Source organism: Cydia pomonella, chromosome 18 (genome assembly GCF_033807575.1).
Source record: "Cydia pomonella isolate Wapato2018A chromosome 18, ilCydPomo1, whole genome shotgun sequence".
Lineage (NCBI taxonomy): Eukaryota > Metazoa > Arthropoda > Insecta > Lepidoptera > Tortricidae > Cydia > Cydia pomonella.
The window spans coordinates 7,055,944-7,075,171 of record NC_084720.1 but is presented as its reverse complement, the minus strand read 5'-3'; the positions used below and the strand labels follow the sequence as shown (position 1 = coordinate 7,075,171).

The 19,228-nt window shown below is 36.1% G+C and overlaps 1 protein-coding gene across 1 annotated transcript; it reads left to right on the top strand.

Annotated features, from left to right (window-relative positions):
• The first annotated feature begins 1,205 nt into the window (after positions 1 to 1,205).
• On the top strand, positions 1,206 to 18,741 carry LOC133527998 (uncharacterized). The gene is made up of 3 exons (XM_061865238.1): positions 1,206 to 1,939; positions 8,608 to 8,776; positions 17,848 to 18,741. The coding sequence occupies exons 1-3, from the start codon at positions 1,925 to 1,927 to the stop codon at positions 18,195 to 18,197; spliced, it is 534 nt and encodes a 177-aa protein (XP_061721222.1). The 5' UTR covers positions 1,206 to 1,924; the 3' UTR covers positions 18,198 to 18,741.
• Positions 18,742 to 19,228: the final 487 nt, after the last annotated feature.

The following is a 19,228-nucleotide window of genomic DNA, read 5'->3' as shown; positions in this document are numbered from 1 at the left end:
CGAATATATTCACTTTATCAAAAAATGTTTTTTGAAAACCCCTATTAGTTTTGAAAGACCTTTCCAACGATACCCCACACTCATGGTTGAAGCGAAAAAAATATTTCACCCCCACTTTATGTGTAGGGGAGGTACCCTAAAAAAATTAAATTTTTAGATTTTATTGTACGACTTTGTCGGCTTTATTGATTTATATATCCATGCAAAATTTCAGATTTCTAGCACTAACGACCACGGAGCGAAGCCTCGGACAAACAGACAGACGGACATGGCGAAACTATAAGGGTTCCTAGTTGACTACGGAACCCTAAAAACATCGAAATGCCGGGCCAGCCGTGTGTTTACAAAGTTGAATGTAAGAACAATGATAAGAACTTCGCTCGCTTGTCCGAATATAACTCAGTTAACCTCAAGATGTGGTGATATATATATTGAGTATAAGTATTGGCTGTTATTAGAATGATACATGCGAATCGTGTCAGGTATCAACGGAATAAATCCTATCCGTCTGTTTAACTGTGGGGACTGAAAAATTGGCTCTTATACCGACTAACTAACTACCTATATAATAGTTAACTTATAAGGCCAATTCGAACGTACACTAACATCAGAATGATATTTGAATCATATTATTTAGTTACATCTAGCTCGCGCCAATACATGTACGGACAAGTACGAGGGAAAGGCACGATATTGAAAGACATCAGTTAGAGTTAGATGTAATTCTGATATCAGTGTACGTTCGAATTGGCCCATCTGTTTGTCATTTGTTTACCGGAACTACAGCTATTTTGAAATCTTTCATGGTCGAAACTCGCGTATTCACCTTCACCAACTCAAAAACAAATCTATGATTAGGCCGCGTCACCGATTCTTTGATGAACTTAGGTTGATATTCTTTGTCTTGTACGTTTTGCGTAAATATTTACTAAGAAGTTGTGGTTTTTCCGAAGAACCCGTACGCTTAGTGATTCACCCGAGCAGTTAAAAAAGGTAATACTATTAATTTCTGTGGTCAACATGTTTTCTATATTATGTTGTTAACATTGTTGTGCCTAGATAATGCCTAAAAATGCTAATTTGTTAACGCACATAGTATCATCATGTTAATTTTAACTTAGTACCTATTAAGTACTTAATCTAGGCCTAGGTGCACATAAATATGTTAATATTATTAGATATAATTAAAAACTAGAAATTATTAAGTAGGTAGTAGAAATTTAAATACTTAATTACATTCTTGAATTCCTTGATAAATTACAGCAACAATTAGAGGAGCACCTTTGATCTTTAGAAGTAGGTAACGTATGTGTATCGGAAACCCCAAGTCATTAAATATAAATAAATATTTGGGGATAATCTTACACAGATCGACCTTGCCCCACACTAAGCAAAGCTTGTATTATGGATCCTTGGCGACTATATACGTACGTGTAAATACATACTTATATACATAGAGAACACCCATGACTCAGGAAAAAATATCTGTGTCCATCTCCATCACACATAAATGCCCTTACCGGGCTTCGCCCCGTAGTCCGGAGACCATCGGCTTCATAGGCAGGGTCACTATTACACCCATAATAGAGTACAAATACGTTATGATCAGCTACCTTCAAGCACTTTAGATAAAAAGGTGTGTTTTGAAGTATGACGTAAGAAAGTAGTCCCATTTTAAGTTAAGTAGTCGAACTCGGTTATAAAATCCGACAATGCACTTTCACATTACGTAAGCATGCATCGACCGCCCTTGGCCGCCATATAGGCCGTAAAACGTCGAGGTGGGAGAAAGGCTATCCCTTAGAAAGCCTATCACTTCTATCTCATCCTCATTTACGTATAGTGCTGTCTGGCTTATAGTAGTAGCAGTTTTTTGTTACATTTTATTTTCGAGCAACTAACATTTTATGTGACATTTGGCGAAATGTGTAAAATTCAGGTAAGTCATACAAATATATAAAATCAATCTTTACAAATAATCACTTAAAGTAGATTATTATATATTTATATATGTATGTATATTTAATTATAGTATATTTATGTAAGTTTATTACCGTTAGTATATATTATTTATCGCTATATTGCTTGTTTTAAGTTACTTATTCTGTTTTTTTTTTTGTTTAATGCCTGCACCTATTACTGTTTCTGTTTAGCCTGATGGTTGACTGGTAGAGAATGTCTTTAGGCATCAAGTCCGCCATTTGAACTTTATTTGTTATATCGTGCAATAAAGTTTAAATAAATAAATAAATAAATATTTGTATCGAAGTCTAGTCAAAGGTCCCACTTTGTCGCTTACCATAAGGACGAGAATGACCTGTCAGAGCTTCCTTATTTATGGCAAGCGACAAAGTGGGACTTTGCTTGGAAACGACACATTTATATAGTGTTTGTATAGTACATAGTTATTATTACTCTGTGGATGACATGCTTCTGTCATATTTAGCAATATTTTGGTTTAAATAAACCATATTTATATGTATGTCTATTTGTATTTCTTATATGTATAACACCTACTTTTTCCATTAATTACTCTTATTCTGCTACCTTCTGTTAAGAAATCGCTCTTTAGCTATAAGACCGCCTGTTGTCAGCCTCTACAGTTAACCATTTTTTTTGTATATTTTTACTGAGGTGTGCCAATAAAGAGTATTCTATCTATGTATATATTTTTTTAATAATGGATATTTCTATTGTAATATCTATGGCACATACGAACACAAATGTTTTGGAATTAAACTTTATTTAGTGGCATACTTTATACATATAAAGCATATTGACAAAACCAGCTATGGGCTATAAAAACGTGTAAACAGTTGTTAAAAATAAATTGGAACAAGTCTCAAATATTATACAGAACACGTGATAGAAATAGAAATAAATAGAAATGAAAACTAAAGCACTATACAAATTAATTGATGAAAGACAAAGTATACGCAAGAAATAACAGGAACATAATAATTTCAAGTGACATCCAGAGTTTCACAATACATCTGACATGTCCAACATATATTTGCATAGGGAGTTGCAAAAATATAATTTTTTCTGGTACCCATACATTATTATTATATATATTATAAATATTTATATATTATATATAACGTTGCCTAAGTACCCTCAACACAAGCCTTATTGAGTTTACTGTGAGACTTAGTCAATTTGTGTAATAATGTCCTATAATATTTATTTATTAACATAGTCACCCGAAGGGGTTGTTTGACATCTTTCGGTTTATTATTATTATACGAGAGTTACAATTTTTAAAAGCTTCTAATCTATAATGTTAATTTCCATAAAGAAAACTGAGAACAACGTTTGTTTGGAAAGGCAGTTTCGCGCGGTCCTATTTCCTCTTAAGTAGTATATTAGTAAACAAACTAAAGTCATTGACTTCTTCTTACAAAAAATCTAAATTATGGTACCTACTTAGGTACATGGCTATGGCTGTAGGTATTATACTTATTGCAAGTCACGCAAAAACACTTAAAACAAGCACCTAAGTAATTTAAGTAATGCTTTGTACATATTGGCAGGTAAAACCATAGCATCGGGCAATTTTCAATGATTTCACTGATTAATAGTAATGAGTATATTATAGTAATGACGAGTTGATTGCCAAGTGTTGTGATTTCCCAGGATTCAACTGGATAGCACAAATGGGTATTTAATTCTTGAACTCATATAGTCTATGATATCTATTATGATGTACTTAACTCCTCAGCAAGTACCTAAATATCATACATATATAGGAAAACATATCTTTTCGAAAATATTCATCATCAACGAAAATAATTTTCTTATCTTCATCAGCAATTCCATGTTGACGTGTAATCTCATCCGCTGCAGAACACCAATCAGCGATCATAGACTATACAGAGTGCAAAAATAAATTGTCAATTTTTTACGAGTATTTTACTTACTTTTTAGGGTTCCGTAGCCAAATGGCAAAAAACGGAACCCTTATAGATTCGTCATGTCCGTCTGTCTGTCCGATTATGTCACAGCCACTTTTTTCCGAAACTATAAGAGCTATACTGTTCAAACTTGGTAAGTAGATATATTCTATGAACCGCATTAAGATTTTCACACAAAAATAGAAAAAAAAACAATAAATTTTGGGGGTTCCCCATACTTAGAACTGAAACTCAATAATCTTTTTTCATCAAACCCATACGTGTGGGGTATCTAATATGGATAGGTCTTCAAAAATGATATTTACGTTCCTAATACCATTTTTTTCTAAACTGAATAGTTTGCGCGAGAAACACTTCCAAAGTGGTAAAATGTGTGTCGTCGTCGTCCCCCCCCCCCCCCCGTAACTTCTAAAATAACAAAATGAAAAATCTAAAAAAAATATATGATATACATTGCCATGCAAACTTTCACTGAAAATTGGTTTGAACGAGATCTAGTAAGAAGTTTTTTTTAAATACGTCATAAAATTAAAACAAAAATTTTTTTTCATCAAACCCATACGTGTGGGGTATCTATGGATAGGTCTTCAAAAATGATATTTACGTTCATAATACCATTTTTTTCTAAACTGAATAGTTTGCGCGAGAGACACTTCCAAAGTGAAAAAATGTGTGTCCCCCCCCCCCCTGTAACTTCTAAAATAACAGAATGAAAAATAAAAAAAAAATATATGATATATAGTTGGTCAAACCAATTTGTCAGTAAATAAGAACAAAAAAAACTATACTCATCCTTTTCTTTTGGATGCTAGTACTAGTGTAAGACAAAGATAGTATGACTCCCTCTGTCTATGTTTGAAATGAGATAGCCCTTTGACAAACTATACATTACCATGCAAACTTCCACCGAAAATTGGTTTGAACGAGATCTAGTAAGTAGTTTTTTTTAATACGTCATAAATGGTACGGAACCCTTCATGGGCGAGTCCGACTCGCACTTGGCCGCTTTTTTTTTGTACGATAGGTTATTAAAATTAGGTTTTAAAGGGATTATTTAGATAGATAGAAATAATACTCTTTATTGGCACACCTCAGCTCCTAGTGAGTATTATATTCTTTGCACCTCAGTAAAAGATACAGCTTAAAGAAAAACAATTGATAAATGATAATGGCACACATGTAGTCATTGACTTAGTATAAAAAACCGGCCAAGAGCATGTCGGGCCACGCTCAGTTTAGGGTTCCGTAGTTACTCTTCCGTCACAATAAGCTAAACTGGAGCTTAAAGTATAGTAAATTGTTAACCAAGGGATGAAACGGTACCTTTCACCCGAGTTAAACCAATAGGCAAATTTGCATAATCAGTACCTAATTAAAGTAAGTCTTTTTACTATGAAGGGAAAACTTTTTGCGATAACTCAAAAACAGCTAAACTGATCATGTCCGCTATAGTTTTCATTTAATGTCTTTCTTAAGCTTTACTTCCACGATTTTTTTCATATTTTTTGGACCTATGGTTCAAAAGTTAGAGAGGGGGGGGACACATTTTTTTTTTTCTTTCGGAGCCATTATCTCCGAATATGACGAAAGACCTTTCCAACGATACCCCACACTCTAGGTTTGAAGCAAAAAAAATTTCACCCCCACTTTGCGTATAGGGGAGCTACCCAAAAAAAAAAAAAATTTTTAGATTTTATTGTACGACTTTGTCGGCTTTATTGATTTATATATCCATGCCAAATTTCAGCTTTCTAGCACTAACGACCACGGAGCAAAGCCTCGGACAGACAGACAGACAGACAGACGGACATGGCGAAACTATAAGGGTTCCTAGTTGACTACGGAACCCTAAAAAAGACAACAGGCGGTCTTATCGCTTAAGAGCGATCTCTTCCAGACAACCTTTGGGTAGCGGAAACAAAACAATTAATCAAAAAGAGTAGGTTTGTAAAAAACGTTAGCCTACTTTCATACACACAATTTAAGTAAATAAACGTACACATATAAGAAAATACAAATAGACATACATAATAAATATATAAGACACAAACCAAAATATACTAAACCAATAACCAAAATATATTTTATTTGTACAGTTTCCATTCTTATATTTATTTATTTAACTCCCCATTCCATAAATAACAATACTTTTGCCAATTTTTTTTAATTGAAGATACCCTCAAGAAATACTATAAAAGTTTATACTTAACCATGTTTCTTTAAAAACACAATGTATTTATGTTTCCTCATAGGAATTCGAAATGAAAAGTAGAGTATTTAACTCAGGTGAAAGGCATCATTTCAGCTTCGGATTATTGGCGCTCATACACAGTGACAACTACCTCAGAAGAAATGAGTGCCTTTCATCCCTTGGTTAATAATCTACCCATAGTACAAGCTTAGGGCTATGTCGAAATGTTTAAGATTGTTCGCAAATATATATATACAGGGTGGCACTTAACTATGGTATTTGCTGAAAGTATAGTGTTATCTAATTAATTTTGAATCAAATTATTATCATTTTAAAGCTAGGTTAAGTAAAACAAAAAGACATTAACAATTAAACGTTTTATTATAGGTGACAACCCTGCCGCTATAAAGTTACTATTTACATTTGCACATGACACATGTCAATCACTTCACATACCTAAAACAATTTTACACAATTTACATGCCATGTTCAAAAGTACCGCCATGTCTGATTATGCAAGCTGCTGCTCGTGCTCGCGTATGTCGGTGTACTTGCGACAAAATTTGGGTGCGGATATTTCTCCTGCGGTGAATTTCAAAGGCGACCGTAAGCCTATGCTTCATCTCTTCTGCGGTGTTACACTCTTCTTTTTACATCATGTCTTTTAAAGTACCCCACAGAAAGAAATCGAGCGGCGTTAGGTCCGGAGACCTAGGTGGCCAACGGCGTGGACCAATCCACTGACGCCCGAAAAGTTCAGTTAGTTTACGTCGCACTTCATCTGTGGAATGAGCTGGTGCTCCATCTTGTTGGTACCAGATAAGTTGTCTTTCGGCCAATGGCAAATCTTCGAGATAATCATAAAGCTCCATATCTAAGAGGTTCATGTATCCCACTCTATTGAGAGTTGGTGGTAAAAACACAGGCCCTATAATGGTGTTTCCGTGAATTGCCGCCCAAACGTTCACTGACCAACGATATTGATCCTGTATAACGATATTCGAACGGGTTTTCTTCAGCACAGACATGCTCGTTACGCCGATTCCACATTCCGTTTCGTGTGAACAAAATTTCGTCGGTCCAAATTACGCGTTTGAGAAACTCTCCATCGTCCGCCAACCTTTCCAAAAGCCACCGACAATATGCTTCCCGGACAGGACAGTCTCTAGGAAGCAAAGCCTGAACCTTTTGAATTTTGTACGGGTGACGGCCGGCACGTTTTAATATTCGTAGTATTTTTGTATCATTCGTTTCAAAATGTCGGCCCACCTGTCTCGAACTTGCTCTTGGATTTTGATCGAAGTATCGCAGTACCCTCTCTTCAAATCGCACAGCATGCTGCACAACGCGTCCACCGCGTTGGTCGTCCTGCCCTGTTCGTGGTACGATGTTCCTATTGTTGGTAACACGATCAATAGTACGCAAAATTGTCTTATGCCCTGTTGGATGGGGTGGTGGGTACCTGTTTCGGTACTGGCGTAAGGCATCGGCGGCATCGTAATTGCACTCCGCGTACAAAAAAGCAAATTTAAATAACCTCTAGCATTCAATTGAGGCATTTTGAGATATTTTTAATACCATATCAGATATTTTGCCAATGACAACGTCAACTGTATTCAATCAATCGTCAAGCAAAAAACTGGCCAGTATTATTAAGTCTTAAAAAGGTTCGTCGCTACATGATAGCTTTGTTACTTTTTTAAATATTCTTGACGAATATATTTTACAATTTAAACATTAGATTAACTTGTCAATAAATTATAAAATTGTAACAAAAATTAAGTAGCAAGTATAAGTGTAGTCCGGCAAACCAAATGTCAGTAATTAATAAGAACGTAAAAAATACCATCATTCTAAACAACATAGACAGTATGATTTTGTTTGTCTTTAGTTGAAATGAGTTACTTCCTTGCCAAACTATAATTGCAAAATTTGGTTGGTTTAACCTTTTTGTTTATTATTCATAATCGGCAATCTCGTCCTGTCAATTCCTACACATGTATAGGCAATATGTCATTTATTTTGCAGTGACATGTAATTGTCATTTTTTTATTTTTGATACTAAAGGTCATTGAACTTATTTTCATGAGGTCATTGCCCGCTCAACTTGCTAGGGTTGAAACAGGCGGATTTTTGCACTAAAGTTTAACAAGATTTATCTCGTAAACGGTAAAGAATATTAACATAGTTCATTGGTAAAAAATAAAGCTCTTAGGGTGAACCATACCCCGTTTTTGTAAAAGTTCTTCATTCTGTTCCACGCGGTATATATATATATATATATATATATATATATATGTACGTATATATTATTGATTATAAATTTATATTATATTATTGTCAACTAATGTCAACGTACTTTTGGGCCATCCTGTAGTACATATACTTATATTTAGCATAGCATGTAGTATTTAGCAAAGTAGTAGTCAGCATCAGTGCGTTTTTCGTAACAACTGACGAAGTACCTGAACTCTGGTCTCCCAAAATCTTCCTCTATTACAGGTGTTGTTGGCATGTTTGGTGGTCTGCTCGGTCCAGGCCGCCGTCCTAGACCCAGCCCTGTACCTGTCTCCGAGTCCCCCGCTGACGGGCGAGCCGAGAGCCCTAACTCTGTGGTCTGGGGTGCAGGCTGAATCGACGGAGTCTGTTCCGGCTGAAGAACAGCATTCAGGTAACTGATTACCACATCACCACCCAACAATAGTCTCAAAAACTCCCAACTATGGTGCAAAATTAACTTAAAAAATATCTTCGTTTATCATATGAAATACAATATTTCAGGCAACTAGTGGCCTAAAGATGAACACCTTAAAACTAGCATATATTATAAAAAATATATATATATTAAAACTAAAAATCTACAAAACACATTAATGGTTGCGAACCCCTCCGTGTCAGAAGCCCGGCCGCGGAACCGCCGGAACTTGACACCATTCGGCCAAAATTCCTCCAAAAAAATATTGTTGGAACTATTCTGAATGTAGTACATAGTTCTATGGCTAAGTATTTTTATAAATGGAAGAAAAAACGCAGACATAACCAAGTAAAACATTGTAGGTATTCTTTAATTGTGTGTTCAAGTTGTGGTATAGTGTTATACTACAGACTACAGGACTATAGCTGGTTGGTTTTAGCTACGGTAAGTAATATTTTGTTTAAGAGGAATTCCTAGTTGCGATTTTTCCATACAAACGCTCTCGACTGATTCCTCCCTGGATTTTTAACCTAGAGCAGTGATTTTTTCAAATAAGATCAATATCATCAATATCTGTGCCGCTATGTTTTGCTTTTTTGGATTATTTTATTTTGAAGAAAGATACAGCGCCTCGAAAATCGCAAAAACGGCTAAATTGAATTGGCTGTAAAAAAAGGCACAGTATACAAATATGACAAAAAATATCCAAAAAATCAAAACATAGCGGCATAGATTATTTCAACCTCTTGCAATTTCCAAAATTTCATAATGATTAGTTGCGTTTTGGAGGAGGAAACAGTCGAGAGCGAAACCTCGATTTTTGAGTTTTTTGCGAGTGAATTTCGGTCCGAGCTGCAGTTGTCCTTATCGCACGAAATGGAGGCGGAGACAGTTTCTAAATATACGTACACAGATGGAATAGTGATGGGCATAACATCCTTATTAGGGATTGCAGAACCGGTACTGTTTTAAAGAACCGGGATTTCCCGGTACTTTCGGAACTGGTCTAATTATTTCATTATTTTAAATAAAACGACAGCATTTTGCGATTTGGCCACCTTTCGTATTATAATTTAATAATCACATTTTCTTTTATTACGTAGTAGGCAATTTTTTTTTGAAATATAGTATTTTACATTGCTCACACTTGTGCGTCACAAGTAAAAGATAACTACTTTGATGTTTGCCACTAGATAGCAAATTTAATGAAATTACATTGACGAGGGGATTTATATATAAGTATCGCAGTCGTATTGTATAATCCGCCGTATTACATTACGGCTAGCCGATATCAAAATAAGGGCCATTTTGAAATGCGGCGGTTCAACGATTAAGGTATGTTGGGTAAATACCGGATGCGGGTGAAGAACGTAGGACATTCATTTCCCCCTAATTTGGCTTTATTTTTTAATGTTGGCAACATTGTGTAAGACGCCATTTCATTGCGCCTCGACTGTCAGTGTCCCCGCGTCGCTCAGGGAGTCGGGCTTGTGCTATGTGCAATCACAGAGAGCAAGGTAAATTTCGCGAATTCTTCCTTCTATCCGATCTTCGCTCTGTAATTTATTTTGCGTATTGTGATGAAACTGTGTTTGTTTTTGTAATTGTGTTAACAGACCTAGCACTGCTGTAGACCGATATCCGATCTTGACCCTTCCAGGTAAAGATCGGACCAGAAACAATCAGATCTTTACCTATTTAAAAAACAGCAGTGATTATCAATCAAACTTTAAAGTTTCTTCAATTTACCTACTGACCTTAATTATCACATTTATTGTTTTCTTGATCAGCCTTACGTACCATTATTTTTATCCAGTACCACTACCAGCGCGACGGTTACTGACAATGTAATTTTTTTAATTTCCGCAACCCAAAGGTTGCCTTTCAGCGATAAGACCGCATGTTGCTTACCTGTGCTTATGTGTATGTTTTCTTTTGTATTGTTTTCTTTTATTGAGGTGTGCAATAAAGAGTATTTATATTGTATAGAGATGATGATACATGTTGAAATTTATAACAAAATCGAGTAAAACAGATAGCAAATGAGCAATTTTTCGCAATAAAGTACCTACACATACGGATGCATATGTAGATGTGCACGCATACATACATTGCTAGTTTCGGATACGAAATAGAGATAGGGCTCGAAATTAGTTTCATTAAAATACTTCAAGAGGGCTCTCTTTTCCTATATATTTACTTTACTCTTTACATACGATCCTTACATTTTATAAAAAAAAAAGATTGTATATCAACTATATATAAAAATAAGAATCGAACTTAGAAATCAAAAAGACTAAGTAGTTCTTTAAAAAGGTCAAGGTCACATAGAGCCCATCTTGAAGTATGGAAAATAATTCAAGATGGGCTCTATGTGACCTTGACCTTTTTAAAGAACTACTTAGTCTTTTTGATTTCTAAGTTCGATTCTTATTTTTTTGGCGACCTTCATTAAAAATGACTGGGCACGATTATTTTTTATTTTGATTTTTGTCCCTCCTACTTAAGTACTTAATATCTGCCAGTACATTCCATTCAATAAACAATACATTTACACTTTCCCTAAACCTGTACAGTTCACGAAATCTTAAATTGTCAAAACTTCGCAACGTATCTATTATTTTAGTGTTTTTTTTTATTACTTCGGGTAAACCTTACAATAAGAGGTTTCTTAGCACATTGTTTACTTATCAAATTGCCTTATGATGACATAGGTATCAAAGTTTGAGAGCCACAATTTTACCAATTTTTGTATCAGGGTTAGGATCGGATACAAAAGGGTAGACACTGGACCTATTTCTTTGTGATATCTTATTCTCTTTCCATTAGAAGCAACCTTTTTTTCACCATCCAATGTTCTCCCTTGATGGCAAAACACTCGTTACCCTAAAAAAAAGTATGTCTCATCTTTACACAGGTACAAAACTAAAACCGTTCTATATTGAAGATTACCAAAATTCAGGCCGAATCTACGGTTATTATTTAACGATTCGCTACGTACTTCAAGAATCTGTCACGTGTTGAGATCTTGAAAAAACATTTTTTCACGAGTTCTCTCAATTGGTCCCAAAATTGTCCGGCATTATCCCAACATACTTTACCCAGATTGTCATTGCGATACGTTCTTCAATAAGGCGGCCCAAGTTTAGCCCCATCGTACTACAAGTTAAATAGATTGTAGTTTAACCATAGGTATATTTATACCTACTTACAAAATTTCACAACACACCATGATCACTCCCAACTTACTGATACGGATAGGTACAGTCAAGTGTAAAAATATGGGTGTACACATCTTACTCAAAAATATGTCCCATAGCATCTTATTCCAGTGTAATAAGAGCGTAGTACCATATTTATGAGACGATTCTTTCGATACATATTTTTGCACTTGACTGTACGACGACAACCGAAGCTGAGACATCATTCTTTTTTGCAGTTTTTACCTATATGGTAATTAATATCAATCAATCATTTATTATTTCGTCATCATAGGTGTAAAATACATTTAGTACAGGTGATAGGGTGTTTGGTATTAGGGTGTAATAGATACAGTATAATATAAAAATGAAAAACAATATTACGTGGTAACAACAAAAACAACTTGCGTTGCGTCGGGCAGCGCAGAATAAATTCCGTCCGGCTCGCGGGCGATGTCGACGGAACGGCGCGCAATGAGCGAGCGCACGAGTCTCGCGTCTGTGTGAGCACTCACACTTAGATAGCTCCCGCTCCCGCCCACCGCAGCGCGACAGAAACATAGCTTCAAAAATTCGAGATTTGAAAAGTTGCTCAGCTAGGAATTGCTCTTTGAGATTTAGTATTAAGATAAGGAGTGCTGGTCAATTAAATTTAAAACTTGAAATTGTTCGAGTTTTTATGGCTCACATACTCGTAGTACCTAAATAATATTTTATACTCAAAACAGGGGTGACCTCAAAAAGCTTATGCGGAGTTTGAGAAGTCTTTAGTCAATATTTTGCCAGGTGAATACATTTATCTCTACGTACGTCGTACGTAGCAACTTATTATTATTATATATTATATTGGTACTAAACCCGATATCGTAAAAAAATGGATGAACATTTTGGGTAATCAGTACCCCTAGTGTAAATTTAGTCGATAGCGAAACGTGACGTACGCGTTTGCGTTAAGTCTCAGTTTGTATGGGTTTTTGAACAGCGCGCCAAGCGGGACGTTTTGGAAAGTCACAAATCTCATATAAAATGACACTTAACGCAAACGCGTACGTCACGTTTCGCTGTCGAAAATATTTACACTAGGGGTACTGATTGTTATTGTTTTCTATCACCACAAATGCAAAATATTTGTAAATTGTAGACTTGTACATGTGACATATATAAAATTATTGTGTACGTATTTTTGTTTACAATTTAAAAATATAATCGAATTACACTTGCAATGATTCGTAGGATAGACCCTGGTCCCATAATAATAGTAGCTTAATATGGTCTATATCATACCTCGCAAAAATTAGCTTAGGCCGCTAAGAGTTGAAGAAACACCCCTTATCCATTCCGATAATAAGTGAACATGAGTGGTGTTGTCGCGCGCTACTCCATACTGTTGAATTGAATGCAAACCGGTAAAACAAAAAGATGGACCACAAATATGCAGTCGGGGCGATAACAAAGCCAAGACTTACTAGGAGCTCTGTTGCTCTTTGCTCTATTCTTCTTCCTCGCGTTGTCGCATTTTGCCATGGCTCATGGGAGCCTGGGGTCCGCTTGACAACTAATCCCAAGATTTGGCGAAGGCACTAGTTTTTACGAAAGCGACTGCCATCTAACCTTCCAACCCAGAGAGTAAACTAGGCCTTGTTGGTATTAATCCGGTTTCCTCACGATGTTTTCCTTCACCGAAAAGCGACTGGTAAATATCAAATGATATTTCGTATATAAGTTCCTAAAAACTCATTAGTACGAGCCGGGGTTTGAACCCGCGACCTCCGGATTGCAAGTCGCACGCTCTTATACCGCTAGGCCACCAGCGCTTTTTTTTTGCTCTTTGCTCTATTATAGTATTTAAATTAAAACCCTGTAAGTACCTCACGTAGGTTAGGTGCCAAACAATTTACTAAAGGATTGCAAGATTATCGTATACCTATGTATCTACCTGTGATTGTTTGTGGACTTCTTGGTACCTATTAAATCGATTTTTACGGTTAATCTTATTAATTTAATGCATAGTATAGCATTAGCTCTTTATAGGATAAATAATCAAATGGTATCGTGGACGCTGAGCAGCAAACAAAATTACGCAAAAATACACTCCTAAACATTTTACTATTTTTCAAGCCGCATGGGGATGGAGATGATATCTGTCACCGTACCCAAGCTGTTTGCAAAATATACGTAGTTACACCAGCAATGTTCGGTGAATAGTCAATATCAGGCGACATTGTCAATGCCGTGAAACAGGGGCCTAACCACGAGCTTGTCCCTGACATATTCGCTAGCGTGTGCGTAACTTACTTTCTATACATTTCACTCGCATGAGATGCATAGAAAGTGAGTTACGCACACGCTAGCGAATATGTCAGGGACAAGTTTGTGGTGGTGGTATCCGTACAGGTCCCTATGCAAGTCCAGTAAAAACTTAACAGATTGTTTTCTTTTGTTAAACCTGATGTATAGAAATATTGTGAATTGTACCTACTCGTATGTAAGGTCGAGTTCATAAATATGTATACATTTCTTCACCTTAATCCTTTGCGATAAGGTAAAATAATGTATACATATTTATGAACTCGAGTGTAATCGAATATGGTATTTATGCTAATTAATGTGTTATTAACACATTACCTAATGCAAGGAAAACCCGACACCGCAGCTAATTCAACGCAAATGAGATAATTGACAACACTATAAATGCTATGTATTAGATACCTATAATTACTTAATTAATGGGTATACACTATACAGCCTACTTATTAGGCAGACCTAGAGTCTGTCAAAGCTGGGTTTGCACCAAATTAGAGCGTTTCACATTGTCTGACCCGATATCGGATGTCGGATACAACCACAAAGAAGTCAAATTTACTCCATACGAACGTAGTTATAACTAGTTACGCTCTCATTTTTAAACGACTAGCTAGATTGCTCTGAAACTTTACTTACAATAGCATAATAGTACATTGTGGGGGGTAAGTGAAATTTTGGATACGAGGGTGGTAATTAATATAAATAAAAAATAAAATAAAATTGTTTATTTCGGACCATTAAAAAATCCATAGCGATATTAGTAAAAATCTTAATAGCTATCTTATTCTCTATGTAAATTAACTACAAACTAATCCATACCTTACCACCTCACCAAGAGGCTTTACCCTACTTATCCCTCCCAATCACCACACCGACCCAGTATTTAGTGAGCGGGCAGTCGAGTCTCTCGGCCAACGTCCTCAGCATGCTGTTGTTGCTACCTCGCACACGTTTTAGCAGAGAGGCAATTCGTTTGCGCCTAATTGCAAAGAAGTCATCTGCCCTTGCCTCTGCGAACATGCCAGAGGCACTGCAGTGCTTTGGTCGCTTCAGCAGCATTCTGAGGATGTTGTTGTACTGCACACGTATCGTGTTATATGCCTTTTGTGTAAACTTCACCCACAGGCTGCACGTGTAAAACGACTGGCAATAAGCCTTGAACAGTGTTATCTTTACTTCCTGTGTACAGCGTGCAAACCTGCGGGCGAGCATATTTCCTCGTACTGCCAACGCTCTCCTCTCTCTTTCCACATCTAGATCATCATGTAGATCTTCCGTGATCATATGTCCTAGGTACTTAACCTTAACAACTGTTTTAAGGGCTACTCCCCCCAGCATGATCCTAGGCCTGTTGTTGACATTGTATTTACGTGCCTTAAAAATTAGTACCTCACTTTTAGACGCATTGTATATGAGACCATGCTGTTGCGCGTAGCCCTCACACAGCTTGACAAGATGTCTTAAAGAGTCAATTGACGGTCCCAGCAAGACCATGTCGTCCGCGTAACTTATGTTATTGAAACACGTATCGCCTATGTGACATCCGACATGCTGCCTGCTGAGACTGCCAATCAACTCGTCCACATACAGGTTGAACAGGATAGGGGATGACAGCCCCCCCTGTCTCACACCGCACTGAAGTTTATACTCTTCAGAGTCAACCCCTGCCCATCTCACCATGTTGACCTGGTTGTTGTACCAGTATTTTAGCATCGCTATGTACTCTCTGGGTAGGCTGGTTTCTTCCAACTTACTCCAAAGCTTATCGTAAACAACCAGGTCGAATATAATATAGTATAAAAATTAAAGACCCGAGTTTGCAATATTATTACCCCCGAAGTTACACACAATGTTTTTCATCACACTTGCGAAGAAAAAACTAAATTTTAAACGAAATAACTCTTAAATACGGTGACATATCGAACATTCGTCAGCCATTTTGTAATTTCTTGGCAGGTTAGCATCGAGGGCACAGACCTATTCGGCATTCAGCCACGATTGAAAATTATATAAAAATATTTTAAACGGCTGTTAAATTGATCAAATTATAGCTTTTATTTTTTACAATCCATAACTCCCGCGGGAACAAAATAGGCATTTGTCCTTCAGTACACCTGCATGAAACAAGATCTTTTTCGAGTAAGTGTGATGAAAATTATATTTATATTAATTATATATAATATATTAAGCATATAAGTTTTGCAATAGACAAATATGAAACAGAGAGGTGGTTTATCATATATACTTTTTAAAACTATATTTCCATACACAATGTTTGGCAGAAAAACATTTACTTTCTTTTTAAATTTACTAATTAAAAAATAGATTTAAACTTTTAAAATGTCGACGTGGGTTAGAGACGACTGACAAATAATTTATACAATACCTATATATTTTCAATTCATACTAAGTCAAATCAAACAAAGTAAATGTTTTCCCGCCAAGCATTGTCTATAGTTTTAAAAAGTATATGTGACAGGCCACCTCTTTGTTTAATATTTGTCTATTGCAATACTTATTTACTGACCACCACCTGCATTTATTAGACCATTCGACCTTAGGGTAGGTACATTGTCTATTAAAAGTACTTACTAAAATATATTTATAATTATGGCTTACCTATACTTGCTTAGCTTAAAAATAATTTATAAAAAAAATCGTTTCCTAAATCGTTTACGCATTGAACCAAAAATACTTGGTAAAATATAAATTGTTAACAGTTGAATCATTTGACTCGTAGTAAGTAGTTGTAGGTATATATAATTTTACGATAAAGACTCAAAGCCTAGTGTAATTGACAGTAAAATAAGAATGTAAAATACCTACTCGAAACCAGACCAGCGACATTGCCGGGCATATGAGGGCTCCATGCGACCACACATTCGGATTCACGGGAATAACCGCTTACCATACTTTTATGAGGTCAAATGTAGACCTTATCTCGATGAAATAAAGTTTACGAACGGTCCTTTTAATGGGCCGTCGATGGTACAAACACATGGAACATCTTGCTTTTAGTAAACAAATGAATGATATGCTACGTTGCAGTTGTAGTATAGGTACATATAACATGGGGCAGGTTGATTACGGTACTTACCATGAAATGGTGCTGATTGTAATTAAATTGACGAGATTTTTTTGAAATGGGTACATTATTGCACTGTAGGTACCTCTTAGTCTTCTAATACAGACGCAAATTAAAATTTGAGCTTCAAAGTATAGGGAGGAGACTCGATAAGTAAAGGTATAACCGATTTTATTAGATGAAACTTAGTAGTATTAGCCACTTAGAGACTGACCCATTAAAAATCTTAGCAGTTTCCAATTAGGTACTAACTAGGTAGGTTATTTTTTTTTTATAAACTCTAGGTACTACAAAACAAATACTTTACCAAGACTACTCTATTTACCATACTTACTGGTACTTTTTCAAAATACATTATAATAAAATACACGCACAACTTGTTTCCTGAAAACGTCCTTTAACTCATGCAATCACATCGATGAAAACAATTTCACTTACGCTTTTATTTTACTTTTCAGAGTCAGGTGAGCTTGAAGAACCACAAGCACGAACATTCTGGTCATCCCAGCCACCATACGGGGTCAGAGGCATCCACATCCCTCTCACCTTCAGCCTGACTGGAACCTACGGAACCAATGCTGCCCCCACTGGAATCATCGGGAGCTCATACAGAACTGGCATATCTGGTGTGATAGGGAGTGGCTACGCCAGTGTATCAGAAGATCTACCCTTCGGAAAGTCGGGTCTGGCTGGCAGCAGCTACGGTTTGTACAGGTCTGGGCCAGGGACTAGGATCTATGGTGGGAGTGGAGGGGCCGCTTGGAGTGGGTGGGGCAATGGGAAGTGGGGGCATTATGGTAAGGGATAAGGAATAAATATTGTGAGGAAATTAAGTTGTGTTTATTTTTAAGTAATTACTACACTTTTCATCAGGTCCGTACTATAGGTAAGAGTAACAGAAGGCTTAAGTGCGCGGTTGTTTTACGCGGTAAACGCGGCGTCACGCGGTGCGTTTGCCGCACACCCATTTTAAATTAGATAATCTAACGACCGTATATTTTTTTACGAGGTAAAGGCAACGGTCAGCGTATTGTCATTTTCCCTACATTCAGTAATAGCATGCATTCAAAACTATTACCTATTTATTCTGTGGTTCAATGCTGCGTTTATCGCATAGTACGTTTCTTTTAGTTTATATGTATTTAACAGCGTGGGGCAAATGTATTAATGTCCGTGACAAGCAAGTAGGTAACTAATGAGTTGTGATACCTACGTGAGTACCTAAACAGAAGACCGATAGCAGTTTTAACGATGAACTTCCCATGATTTCTACATTTGCTGATTGTTGTCTGTTAATATTAGTCACCGTCCATACATTATTGACTTTAACATAAATAACAAGAGAATTGAGATTGAATTATTAAGTATTAAACTAGTATTTAACTAAATAAAACAAATGAAAAATGTAAAGATTGTAGTAATTAACATACCCAATTATAATTACTGCAAATAAAAACTACAAAAAAAATAACGTATAAGTTTCTAGTTAAATGAGAACTCAGTTATTAATTACGTACTCGTATCATTGCAATTCATCATGGAAAGTCGAGGCAATGCGTTTTCCTCATATGTGTCCATATCGCTTAATTCAATCAACAAGTCTGTTAAAGCGAATGAATCAATTTGTGTATTACCAAATAATACTAGCCAATGCATTATTCAATAGAATAATAATACCTAAGTAAGGTCTTTGTTTCCAGCGACATTATTTTTGGTTACCTATTAATTTATGGTAGGTGCCTACCCAATTAATGTAAACTTGTAAAGTTAATTATGAGCAGTCAATCTATAGGTAATTCTATATTTAAAAGCATTATACTTACTACAGATAAATTACCC